The sequence below is a fragment of the Entelurus aequoreus genome, linkage group LG13 (assembly GCF_033978785.1).
Source record: "Entelurus aequoreus isolate RoL-2023_Sb linkage group LG13, RoL_Eaeq_v1.1, whole genome shotgun sequence".
Taxonomy (NCBI): domain Eukaryota; kingdom Metazoa; phylum Chordata; class Actinopteri; order Syngnathiformes; family Syngnathidae; genus Entelurus; species Entelurus aequoreus.
The window spans coordinates 25865345-25879827 of NC_084743.1; the positions used below are offsets into that span (position 1 = coordinate 25865345).

General features: G+C 37.1%; 1 protein-coding gene across 2 annotated transcripts in view; it reads right to left on the minus strand.

Moving 5' to 3' along the window:
• Positions 1 to 14483, minus strand: part of adarb1b (adenosine deaminase RNA specific B1b) — a 408325-nt gene that overhangs the window by 62910 nt on the left and 330932 nt on the right. For both annotated transcript variants that reach the window (XM_062067621.1, XM_062067620.1), the window contains one exon: positions 4343 to 4417. In XM_062067621.1, coding sequence (XP_061923605.1) covers positions 4343 to 4370 — 28 coding nt within the window. In that variant the 5' untranslated portion in view covers positions 4371 to 4417. The remainder of the gene's footprint in view (positions 1 to 4342; positions 4418 to 14483) is intronic.

Below are 14483 nucleotides of genomic sequence, written 5' to 3' on the forward strand. Positions count from 1 at the left end.
TACATAGAAACTAGTAATTAATACAAATTAGTAAAATTAACTGTTAAAGGTTAGTACTATTAGTGGACCAGCAGCACGCACAATCATGTGTGCTTACGGACTGTATCCCTGCAGATTGTAGTGATATATATGGATATATAATGTAGGAACCACAATATTAATAACAGAAAGAAACAACCATTTTGTGTGAATGAGTGTAAATGGGGGAGGGAGGTTTTTTGGGTTGGTGTACTAATTGTAAGTGTATCTTGTGTTTTTTATGTTGATTTAATAAAAAAATAATAAAATAAAATAAAATAAAAATCGATACCGATAATAAAAAACAGATACCGATAATTTCCGATATTCCATTTTAAAGAATTTATCAGACATCTCTAGTTTTTTTCTTTAACAAGGTAAGTGAATGTGCACAATCATTAACTGGCACAATCTTCGGCATGGTCCATTCAGGAAAAAACTAACAATTTGGTAAGAGTTTTGTAATTTCCAGCGTGAAGGTAAAGCCAAGGAAGTCTGGTTATGAAGCTAATAAAGAGATGGGTAGCAGTCGTGAGATGATTAAACATGGCTTTTAACGCCATCACCTGGAACACGTCGGTGTGCTCAGAGCATTTTCAGACTGGTACGTACACTACCGTTCAAAAGTTTGGGGTCACATTGAAATGTCCTTATTTTTAAAGGAAAAACACTGTACTTTTCAATGAAGATAACTTTAAACTAGTCTTAACTTTAAAGAAATACACTCTATACATTGCTAATGTGGTAAATGACTATTCTAGCTGCAAATGTCTGGTTTTTGGTGCAATATCTACATAGGTGTATAGAGGCCCATTTCCAGAAACTATCACTCCAGTGTTCTAATGGTACAATGTGTTTGCTCATTGGCTCAGAAGGCTAATTGATGATTAGAAAACCCTTGTGCAATCATGCTCACACATCTGAAAACAGTTTAGCTCGTTACAGAAGCTACAAAACTGACCTTCCTTTGAGCAGATTGAGTTTCTGGAGCATCACATTTGTGGGGTCAATTAAACGCTCAAAATGGCCAGAAAAAGAGAACTTTCATCTGAATCTCGACAGTCTATTCTTGTTCTTAGAAATGAAGGATATTCCACAAAATTGTTTGGGTGACCCCAAACTTTTGAACGGTGGTGTATGAATCGAAGCATGTTTTAATTCAGTTACAGCATTTAGTAGGATGTTAGGGTTAGCCAAGCCAGATGCGGGCTACAAACAACGTAGAGTATTTTGGAAAAAAAAACATGTTGTCTGTTTACCTTTAGTCATGGATACGCTCTAAACAGGATGGGTATTATTTTCGGAGTAGTAGGGCAGTGATCAAAGTATTTAAAAGTAAAAATTGGCTTGTTTTTTTTCTGGGGAAACCTCTCTCTATCTTGAAGACATAAGAGATGAAAGCTTACGCGCAATTTGAACAGAAGACAAGGAGCCTTAACACACTTCGCAGTTCTTCATTAGTTGACGACTTTTGACAATGGCTCAAATAAATCAAATCCACCAACTTAATTTATTTTTTCGAGGTAGGAAGCCTTTGGAATAGGGTACAGTTCCCTTGATTTTTTTTGTAATTTTATTTTGAAGGATCCATTTTAATCGAGTTTGTTGATCTCGCACATTACCGCGGGTTTAGACCAAAACAAAAGCTTTGGCCGACTAAAATGTCAACCGCGGCCCCCACAATGCATTGCGACACCACGTGCCCTTTCGAGCCCTATTGTCAGCGTTGATATTCTCGATGTTACGTTGTTGTATGTGCGGCCATATTTTTAAAGCACAATAGTACTTCTTTAAACTACACACACTGATCAAGACGGAAAAGGGATGAACATGCTTAAGTAGCATAAAAGCTGCAAACAGACACAATGTGTTCCAGTTAAGGCTTACTAAAAACACTTACAGACTGTCTGAATGTCAGCACAAAGAAGCTTTTCAAATAAAGTATTTACATTTTTAAAATAGGAACTTTAACAAATAATAATATATCCTGCAACTCTGTACTTGATTGATCTTTCTAAAAGCCAACTAGACAGGCTTCTTCCTTCTATTCCTTAAAATATGGAAAAACACATTTGATGATACATTCTTTTCTGGGGCTCCTCAGACTCCCTAACTGAGTTTGAGCTCAAAATGTCTAATTAAAGTTCAATAAGCTGAGGGGAAAGAAGAATTCATGAGCAGAAAGTTTTCAAAAGGACAAATCTGTAATAGGACCTGAAGTCTTTCAGGTGTAACAATTAACTTTTCCTTTTCAAGCTTTTAGTAACATTGGAGTGTGTGTCTTTGTTCGTGTAAGGACACACCAGATGCTAAAATAATTACACTCGAGCAGGGGCGTCCAAAGTTTTCTTACCGAGGGGCCGAAAAATGAAAGTATAAGGGGGCTATTTTGTTATATTTATTTTCAAAACCCTTAGGGTTTTGGTGACTGGTAAAGGTCCCGGGGACCCAAAAGGGTCTCAATCATTTAAAGGTTAAAAATAAGTCATACATATTTTTTTTACTTTCAACACTTAAATATCAATATATCAACTTCAAATCTATCCATTTCCAAAAAGTGTTTTATTATTTTCATTCTTTGTGCTCAGTTTTTTGGGGGGAAAAAACATAAAATTATGCAATATTTTCCCCAAAACATTTTTCAAAATGGAATATTTAATTGGAGCCTTAAATAGGTAAATAATTGTACAACCACATTGCTTTTGATTCTTTTTTTTTTTTTTAAACAATAACAGTTTAAAGAAAATCAGAAAAAAGGTCTTAAAGCCCCTATTCATAAAAGTGTTAAAAATAAGCCATAAAGCAATATATATTATTTTTACTTTCAACACTTAAATATCAATATATCAACTTCAAATCTACCCGTTGCCATTTTTTTTTAATTAAGGTTAAAAATTAGTCATACATATTTTTTTTTAACTTTCAACTCTTAAATATCTATATATCAACTTCAAATCTATCCATTGCCTAAAAGTTTTTTATTATTTTCATTCTTTATATATATATATATATATATATATATATATATATATATATATATATATACATATATATATATATATATATAAAATTATGCAATATTTTTCCTCAAAACATTTTTAAAAATGGAATATTTAATTGGAGCCTTAAACATTGATTTTGATTCTTTTAAAAAAATTTTTTTTAACAATAACTGTTTAAAGAAAATCAGACAAAATGTCTTAAGGCCCTTATTCATAAAAGTGTTAAAAATAAGCCATAAAGCAATATATATTATTTTTACTTTCAACACTTAAATATCAATATATCAACTTCAAATCTACCCGTTGACAATTTTTTTAAAATTAAGGTTAAAATTAAGTCATACAATTTTTTTTTACTTTCAACACTTAAATATCTATATATCAACTTCAAATCTATCCATTGCCTAAAAGTTTTTTATTATTTTCATTCTTTATATATATATATATATATATATATATATATATATATATATATATATATATATATATATAAATATATAAAATTATGCAAAATATATATATATATAAATATATATATATATATATATATATATATATATATATATATATATATATATATATATATATATATATATATATATATATATATATATATATATATATATATAAAATTATGCAATATTTTTCCCCAAAACATTTTTAAAAATGGAATATTTAATTGGAGCCTTGAACATTGATTTTGATTCTTTTAAAAACATTTTTTTTTAACAATAACTGTTTAAAGAAAATCAGACAAAAGGTCTTAAGGCCCCTATTTATAAAAGTGTTAAAAATAAGCCATAAAGCAATATATATATTATTTTTACTTTCGACGCTTAAATCTCTAGATCAACTTCAGATCTGTCCGTCGATTGTACGTTTTAATTTTTTTTGAGCAATGACAGTTTTAGTTATTGATGTCAATACTGCAACGTCTTCTCGTTACATTACACCTATTTGCTGTGTGATTCCATTTTTTATGTTTTCAAGTTTTTGTAAAATGGGCTGCGGGTCATTGAAAAACGAGCTGTGAGACGCGAATGGCCCCCGGGCCACACTTTAGACACCCCTGCATTAATAACTGATTATCATCATACTTTTCAGAAAACCTTAAATAATATACATACACATTTTTTTTCAATTCAAGCAGTAAAAATGTGAAATGTTAATTTAGTTCGTACTGATTACGCTTCAAAACAACATGGAAGCACACACGGACATGCAAACCAATAACCAATATACTGTACTTTAAAACACAAAATAGCAAATACTCCAACAGACGGAAAAAAAAGTCCAAATAACAAAAAGCTTCGTAGACTCACTCATGTTCTCCTCCTCATCCATATCCATGGCGACGGGTTTGTTCTGACCGGAAAGCAGTCTGACCGCCACTGCACCTGCAAATTAGGGAACAGGAAAGAGGAGGGCTTGAGTGATACACGCTCACTTAAAATGATCCAAAGTAGCGGTCTGCGCTGAGTAGCTAAAGCCATGCTGATTTACAGGGGACCCAAAATTAACTGGCCACATTAAAGCTGGGGTACTTGAATCTTGTGTCACCAGGCAGAAAACTGTACATCCCGCCCCCCCCCCCCCCACTCTGCACACCTCGCTGAGAGTCCCCCCAGTCTCCTCCTCTCTGGAAGTGCACAAAATCCCGCTGTAGGTGCACACGCATGGGTTGTTGACAGTCTGAAGTAGCATCGAAGAATCCCCTAGTTTACGTGGTTTTTTTACTCTAATTGTGAAATACTCATTTATGTTGCTAAGCTGTAATATCGCCATATATTATACAAGGATTTATCAAAAATCTAATTGCAATTAACCACAAACTACCGTATTTTCCGGACTGTAAGGCGCACTTAAAATCCTTTTTCCCCTCAAAACTCGATAGTGCGCCTTATAACCCGGTGCGCCTAAGGTAAGGAATAATTTTGGTTGAGCATACCCACCTCGAAGCTATTTTATTTGGTACATGGTGTAATGATAAGTGTGACCAGTAGATGGCAGTCAAACATAAGAGATACGTGTAGATTGCACTATGATGGGTCTCAAGTGAAGTGAAGTGAACTATATTTATATAGCGCTTTTCTCTAGTGACTCAAAGCGCTTTTACATATTGAAACCCAATATCTAAGTTACATTTAAACCAGTGTGGGTGGCACTAGGCGCAGGTGGGTAAAGTATCTTGCCCAAGGACACAACGGCAGTGACTAGGATGGCGGAAGCGGGGATCGAACCTGGAACCTTCAACTTGCTGGCACAGCCACTCTACCAACCGAGCTATACCGCCCCAAATAAACAACACCAACATTTTAAATGTTCCATTGAAAATATAGAACATTACACACGGCGCTCAAAAATCTATCAAAATGTTTTAGTACGACTTTGGTAAGCTATAAAGCCGCACCGCTTGATGGATTGTCGGCGCATTAAACATACACGTAGGTGTATAAGGTGTGGAGAATGCATATATGTTTAAGAGTTCTTTCTTTATTCATAGTCATGTTTAAAGCAGCTAGTGGTTTTCCACTTGTACTCTTTCTATTTTTTCATTTTATGTCCACAAGTAAACTGTGTGTGTTACCTTGAAGGCTTGCAATGTAGGAGTTTGAGTACTCCCTTGTATCTTATCTGTAGTAGAACAATGAGCCTTTTTGGAGAGGGAGGGGGCTTTCTTCGTATGCAAGAAGTTGTCTCTTCCGTTTGAATGTTAGACCAATTTGAGAAACCGGTATGAATGTATTGGTCTGGGCTGGTCTCCTGAAGCTTCAGTAAAACTTGATAATATTCCTATTCTGTCTTGATGGTCCTTCTTACTCTGCATATATGTCATCTGAAAGAATTTGGGATTGGCCAGTGACTTTAACTCCCTAAGAGGGAATACTGGGCAGACGCAACAAAGGTAAGACATTTTATCTGGCGTTTTGTTTCGCAATATTATGCAAAAGCAACTTTCCTTACCTTCTGGTACCTGCTGATCTGTATTTGGGATCTGCATATGTCCTGAAAAATTGCGCCGACGCCGTAGTCAATAATCTTCTTCTTTTTCTCTATCTTCTTGTTATGTGACATCCATCCCCTTCTGTTGCCATTTCTAATATAAAGTAGTGTAAAGTTCTTACTTATATCTGTCAGTAAACTCACCATGAAAGCGTTAAAACATACCGGTGTAGTGACTTTACATTATTCACCCAAGGAACTTTAGTTATTAGAGTTCCGGTCGGACGTTTTTTTCGAATATGTATTCGAGTTTTGGCTCTTTTAGACGTACACCGTCTTTATTTTCTTCCTCTGATATGCTCTTTTTTTTTGTTTGTTTGTTTTTAAGCCGTATTAGTTTTTCATCAGGTATTGCAATCTTTCTAGGTGGGTGTTCGGCAGCCATGTTTTACTGAAAACAAGTTTGCACTGTGCACACGTTTCACCATATATCGAGTCAGCCAATGAGGAGGATCCTTGGTGAGCGCTGCTCACCCGTCTTTTCTCCTAATCCTGTGATTGGGTCTGGAGGGGTTGACCACCAAGAAGACAAATGAGTTTGTCTTCCGGGGTTTTATTTACTAAAATACGCAGACGTACAATTTTTTCAGAAATGATTACTGTTACGATATTGTTAGAATAATTGTTTCTAAGTTATCACAAAAACTTTGTGTTACATTGAGTGCCCGGTGAGAAGCAAAAGCTGTCTTTGAACCTACCAATAAGAAGGCTTGTAAAACTCCACTGTGGGGGGAAGGAACATGAAGGTGTTTCTGTTTCTTTCATGTATTGTAATCAACAGAAAGATATTGTCGTGACCCAAGAACTACAAAGCGGAGAGGAAGCAGGGCCTGACTCCCCTCCAGGCACCGCTTTTTTGAACTCTTTTACGAACTTCTTTTTTGAACTCTTTTACGAACCTCTTTTTGAACTCTTTTACGAACTTCTTTTTTGAACTCTTTTACGAACCTCTTTTTGAACTCTTTTACGAACTTCTTTTTTGAACTCTTTTACGAACCTTTTTTTGAACTCTTTTATGACCTCTTTTTTGAACCGGCCTTTTCTTTTAAAATGTTTTGTAATCAAAGGTGATGGCTGTTTACGACCCCGTCCTTTTGGAAGCAGCTGTTGCCATGTGGTCAGGGAAGGTCCAAATAAAAGAAGGAGGCGTGCAATCTTTTGGCAGAGCGTGCTGAGACATTGTGCAAAGGTACATTGTCCAGGCAACTCTCCTCAAATTGAGCCAAATTGAATTCTGTTTCTGTTTAAATCTTTGCTTCTTGTCTTGTTTAATAGATGTCATCAGTTTGAACCTGACAAATATACTGTATGATGCTAATATGTGGTTTCTAAAATGCAATGCTACACCAGTTAAACAACAATAAACCTATTTTTGAACAATGTTTGCTATACTAGTGTGTATAGCGTAAGTAATCATGTTTGCAGGTTAGCTATTAAATTTGTAGGTTGTTTTTTTTTTTTTAAATCAGAGACTTTACAGGAATCCACAATTGGAAAATATCAAGCTACACAATAAAAGTATGACAAATACTCCAGGGAGCAAAACTTTCCCGACTGTCTTCTCCCCTAGGTTGAAGCCTTCAAAAACCCATCACCGCTGAAGTCATTTTTCAAGGTTTGAAAGTATGCTACGATGCTAATTACAGAAGCTGAAGACGCCTTTTGAGAAGTTTTTTGACAGCAGGAGCCCCGACTTCCAGCTGAACGACTTGAAAGGTCAACATACTGCTGAGCGTAGACTGACGGAGCTGACGACGAGCAACAGTCAGCAACAGAACGGTAAGATATCAGAAAGAAGAAAAAAAATGGAAGAGACGAGCACAACGAGAGAGAAAGATGGCTTTATGATACAGAACAGATTGTGCTGATTCGACTCACTTTCTTCTCGCCTTCCATCAGTGCACCTAGTCCTTAGACATTTTCCTAAGCTCAACTAAATGGGCTAATTAATCTGGGCTAATGGTGGGTGACAGTAAATATGCTAGCACAATTATCACCCTATTAAAGATTCACATTCCATACAATAATTGAAAACGATGGGTGGGGTGAGGGGGAAAGACGGGAGGTCCAGCAGGGTGGAACACAAGATTCATTTTTTTAGAAGTAGCCAGGTGTCCCCAACCCCTGACAACCGTGCCTAGCAACACTTGGTGTGCTCCACGGCACTTTTTAGTCGTATTTGTCATTGATTCTGGTTTTCAGCATCCACACTTAAACCCGATTCAAACCACTCAATCATCAAGTTCATTCAGGACTACCAGGCTTGTTTATTTTGCATCCCAAAGTCTCAATCGACAGGAATTCTCGTTGAAATTAACGGAGAATGTGTCTGCGTTTTTTTTTTAATTCCACATTTTTCAACCAATACACACCATTCTCGCGTCTGACATGAGCACATTTCAAAAAGTCACACTTTAAAACCCACAGAGAGGCAATCATAAAGAAAATTAGTCTTATTGGGTTGTCTCTGGCTTAAGATTTTCATAGACAAATTAGATTGGTTAAATTTTGGTCATCGTCGACGATTGGCCTAATCTACAGTAGGAAAGGGTTCATATGGCCTCATTCATTAGGGTTTACCTGACACATGAAACATGACACATTGGGGTGGGTTGAACTATCCTCTTTAGCCGCCAGATGGCAATAGCTTTAAATATTTTGAAATGTGTTTTGTGGCAATCCCTACTTTGACCACAGCGTCAGTTGCTATGCAGAGTGGCGCTTTCCATCATTTTCAGTAGACTGAATTGCAACATGATTAACCCCCCTTCCTCTCATGGGAGATCCACCCAGGAATGGGGCCATATAAACCCCTTCCCTAATGTAGGGTGTGTTTTTTTAAAGATAAATAAGATGATGGTGATATCTAGTAGTGTATACTGACTGATCACAAGGTATTAATAATGTCACATGAATGTGCTCTACAGCACAGTGTTTCTTAACCATAGGGCCTGGGCCCCCTAGAGCAGTGTTTTTCAACCACTGTGCTGCGGCACACTAGTGTGCCGTGAGATACAGTCTCGTGTGTCGTGGGAGATTATCTAATTTCACCTATTTGGGTTAAAAATATTTTTTGCAAACCAGTACTTATAGTCTGCAAATGATGTGTTGTTGTTGCGTGTCGGTGCTGTCTAGAGCTCGGCAGAGTAACCGTGTAATACTCTTCCATATCAGTAGGTGGCAGCCGGTAGCTAATTGCTTTGTAGATGTCGGAAACAGCGGGAGGCAGTGTGCAGGTAAAAAGGTGTCTAATGCTTAAACCAAAAATAAACAAAAGGTGAGTGCCCCTAAGAAAAAGCATTGAAGCTTAGGGAAGGCTATGCAGAACGAAACTAAAACTGAACTGGCTACAAAGTAAACAAAAACAGAATGCTGGACGACAGCAAAGACTTACTGTGGAGCAAAGACTGCGTCCATAATGTACATCCGAACATGACATGACAATCAACAATGTCCCCACAAAGAAGGATAAAAACTACTGAAATATTCTTGATTGCTAAAACAAAGTAGATGCGGGAAATATCGCTATAAGGAAGACATGAAAATGCTACAGGAAAATACCAAATAAAAGAGAAAAAGCCACCAGAAATAGGAGCTAAACACTACACAAAGGAAAACAGCAAAAAACTCAAAATAAGTCATGGGTTGATGTGACAGGTCGTGATAGTACACCTACTTTGAGACAAGAGCTATATTGATGCATGGTTGGTTATGGTTTAAAGTCATATCCAACAATTGGAACAACAACTTTTTACTGTCAACTGAGTTTCGTATTTTAATGATTTCTGCTGGTGGTGTGCCTCCAGATTTTTTCAACGCAAAAAATGTGCCTTGCCTCAAAAAAGGTTGAAAAACACTGCCCTAGAGGGCCACCAAAAATATATATGTTTCACAGCTAATCCGTTCTAATACACTTGTCCACCACTTGTGGCAACAATGACAATTTGAAAAAAAAAGTCTGGAGCCAAAGTCATACGAAAGTTTCTTAAGCGCAAAAAATATGACTAAAGTGGTGAAGCTGTATTTTCATTTGCACTTTAATTTTATTGACAGTTTATTTAGAAAACATATATTATTAATATGTATTGTTATTTTGTCAGAATCAATTTATTTTAGCACTGCACAATTGTATGTACCGACTTTTCCGGATTAAGGAGGACACTGGTATATAAGCCGCAGCCACTAAATTTTAGAAGGAAAAAAATATTTGCCATATATTAGCCGCAATGGACTATAAGCCGCAGATAAATTAAGTTAAAGTTAAGTTAAAGTACCAATGATTGTCACACACACACTAGGTGTGGTGAAATTTGTCCTCTGCATTTGACCCATCCCCCTGATCACCCCCTGGGAGGTGAGGGGAGCAGTGGGCAGCAGCGGTGCCGCGCCCGGGAATCATTTTTGGTGATTTAACCCCCAATTCCAACCCTTGATGCTGAGTGCCAAGCAGGGAGGTAATGGGTCCCATTTTTATAGTCTTTGGTATGACTCGGCCGGGGTTTGAACTCAACCTACCGATCTCAGGGCGGACACTCTAACCACTAGGCCACTGAGTAGCCTACGCTGTAAAATGAGTTATTTACACAGAAATACTTTGTAAATGTTTATTTACATTCCTAAATTGTTTCCAAACGGTGCCTGTAACACGGCAGTAAAACGGCTGATCAAACAAAACATAAAAGTCATCGTCATGGACCCACTAGCTGCGGAAGCTAGCTCTCCAATCAGCTAAACAGACTCAATATCTCCACGGTGACATTTTGGTGAATTTACGAAAAACTGAAACATTACAAAAAAAAAAGCAATTTCAAGTTAATAATACTAATAAAGAAACTCGTACACGTGTTAGCAAACTAGCTAATGCTATGTTTGCTTCATTACATTACGATAGCACGTACACATATGCATGAAAACACTCCTACAGACATCACACCAGGGACGGTTTGGTAAGTCAGATTTGTTTTAGTTATATTGTAAAACTTACAAACGTTGCTTGGAGTGATGAATGAAGAATCCATGCGAGTAGAAACGTTATGGAGGATTAGAAGACAGAACGGCATTTGTACTTCTGGTTGAAAGCTCAGTCTCAACAGACGGGAAATGCAGCAAAGCAAACTCGTCCAAAATATGACGCCATAGCACGAATAATAACACACCTATTCACTGTCTTTGCTTATTTTTTTCGAAAACTATTTGCATTATGGCCATCAGCAAAGAAAAATCCATAAATTAGCTGCACAGTTTTATAAGCCACAAGGTTCAAAGCGTAGGAAAAAAGTAGGAACCGTACATTTATGTTTCCCTTATTCTGCAGTTTATTTGATTAGTATTAACATTTCTAATCAGCCCAAACCCTTTATGTAAATACAGCACCCCTGCATGTTTACTACTCCCGCATTTTTAACTGACGCAGACCATTCGGACATGAAAAATCAGCTCTTTCAGTATTATGGCCGAGAGTTGTGTTGTCAGTACATGCCGGTCAAAGTGTGCAGCTGAACACCGGATACCTGACTTTGCTCCAATATTGTGTATAATTTCAGTTTAAGCCATTAGATATTCATTTAATGTCACCTTCCTTGTCCACACTCCGCTGCATAGGTAGTTTCATCAGCATGCAATGCAAATGTGTCTGTCAGTTTTGATTTTCAGATGAGGCGGCCTGGTGAGAAATGTGTAGAATCAGGTGCAATCATTTGGGAGAGTCTCACAAACGAATCTGCGTGGGTGTCCTAAAAAGTCAATATACCGGTAATATGTATTCTAAATGCACCATTTTCTAGATTTTCCTTAATTATGAGAGAATGTTTATTTTTTTGTCTGATGTGGTCAGAATTAATGCTGGTTGTAATTTCTCTCAGAAAAATGCATATTAATGTATAGCCTTGATTTAATGTCATTTTTTTTTTCAAGATTTTTTTAATATGTCTCTCTCTCTCTCAAAAAACAGAAACCCTCCATAAAAATTAATGACTGATGTGATGACATTTAAAAAAATAAAGGAGATGAAATAATTAATTCCTCCCTGTATGTAAGGACATATTTGCTCTTGGTTTACTCCCACAGTTGGCATGTTGATTATTTTTAGCACATGGTTAGAAGCTACATTTCAAACAGGGCGTGGTTATGTTTTTAAAAACAAACAAAAAAAAAGACCACTCTAAATGTCAGGTTCAAACACTAATGACATCTATTAAACGAGACAAGAAGCAATGAATCAAACAGAGGCAGAATTCAATTTGGCTCAATTGAGGAGAAACGTGTCGACCTGTAAGCTCTTACAGTGTCACCCACGCTCTGACGAAAAAAGGTTTACGTCTCCTCATTTATTTGAATATTCCCTGTTTACATAACATCTGTTTCTGAAGGAATGGGGGTATGTAAACAGCTCTTGTTTTTGGTCACATTGAAAACAAAAGAAAAAGATGCCTCGGGCTTGGGCTGGTCCTGGATCTAGCTTGGGCAGGTCTTGGATGACAATAGATAACCCCTCCCGTCTCCTCCCATCGTACACAATGGAATTTTCCAAGCCTTTAGCTTGATGTAACAAAGACAACCTCTTGTCTGTTCATTGGGAACTCAGAGAACGGAAAGTTTTTTGATAATTTACATACAATTCTTCTGACACTAAATGGTCACATTAACGCGTAAACATAACAATAATCAAAGCTGCAAGCAGCGATGGACGGGACCGACTTTGAGGGCTCATAAAATCCAAACCGGAGCAGTAATTAAAACTCTTTCATCAACTTTTAATCAGAAGGGTTCAATCTCTCTCCTGTGCTAATTTGAAGCCGACACGACAAACGCGCTCAGAGGAGATAATGTTTGAAAAAAGGTGACTGTTTTTACTCAACTTTTGTTTTGAAGGGGGAATTGCAAACTTTCTGTTGATTTTTGCGGGGGGTTGTCAGTGTATGAAATATAGGTCTTAGTGAAACCTACATAGAGGGTTTTGTTTCATGTCTCCACAACATTCCTACTGGGAGTTAGAGGCAGTATTGTCTGTGTTTTCTTCCTAGGGGGCGCTAGAGTGCAATTTTGAGTTTTGGGGTTTGGTTTTTTGCTTAGATCGCAATGTTCGCCAGTCCTGATGTGTGTGTCCAATTTGGTGAGTTTTGAAGCATATTAAGGGGGTCAAATTACAGCGGTATAATAATAAAACGCTAGAAATACAATAGGGTACTCTGTCCCAAAGGGACATCGGTCCCTAATAATACGTTTTGATCCATATTCTTTTATATATGCACTGTGGTTGCCAAAAAAAAAGGCAAATAACCTGTTCTGTCCAGCCATCTGGGAATAATATTGTTAGCATTAGTGAATTATAACCGTCCATAGCGCTTTTGCTCGAAAGGAGAACCGGAAGTATAACCGTCCAAAACATTTTTGCACGAAATAATTCTTCATTCACCACTCCAAGCAACGTTTCTAAGTTTTACAATATAACTAAAACAATTCGTACTTACTAAACCGTCATGTGTGAAGTCTCCAGTAGTGATTTTCATGCATAATTGTACGTATCATAATGTAATCAAGCTAGCAATGTTAGCATTAGCATTATTAACTTACAATGGTATTCTCTTTGTATTGTTTCAGTTTTGTAAAATCACTAAAACGTCGCCGTGGAATATTGAGTTTGTTTAGCTGACTGGAGAGCTAGCTTCCGCAGCTAGTGGGTTCATGACGATGACGTCTGTTTTGTTTGTTTAGCCGTTTTACTGCTATACTGTATGGTATGTAAATAAACATTCACAAAAATCTAATTTCACAACGTTTATATCTGCCGCTTATATATGTAAACATATATTTTTCTACAAAAATTTGGTGGGTGCGGCTTATATACTGGTGTGCTCTACAGCCTGGAACATTGGGCACTACTGTATTTTCTGGACCATATGGCGCACCGGATTATAAGGCGCACTGCCGATGAGGGGGTCTCTTCAGGTCTTATTTCATACCAAAGGCGCACCGGATTATAGGGCGCATTAAAGGGGTCATATTATGATTTCTGTCCAAATGGAAAACACTTCCTTGTGGTCTACATCAGTGGTCCCCAACCTTTTTGTACTTGCGGACCGGTCAACGCTTGAAAATTGACCGGTCAATTAAAACGTTACGCTACTTTATATTAGAAGTGGCAACAGCAACTATAACAAGAAGCTTATCGACTACGGCATCAGCACAGACTACAGTGGCGGACGTGCGCAAATTTTCAGGACTTATGCAGATCTCAAATACACATCAGCAGGTACCAGAAGGTAAGGGAAGTTGGTTTTGCATAATATTGCGAAACAAAACGGCAGATAATATGTCTGCTAATGGGTGCGGCCCTTATACACGCACCATAGTAATACTTGTATCTCTGACTACGGTAGCCGCAATGGGCCGACAATCCATCAAGCGGTGCGGTTTTAAAGTCATACTAAAACATTTGGACATATTTTTGAGTGCCCTGTG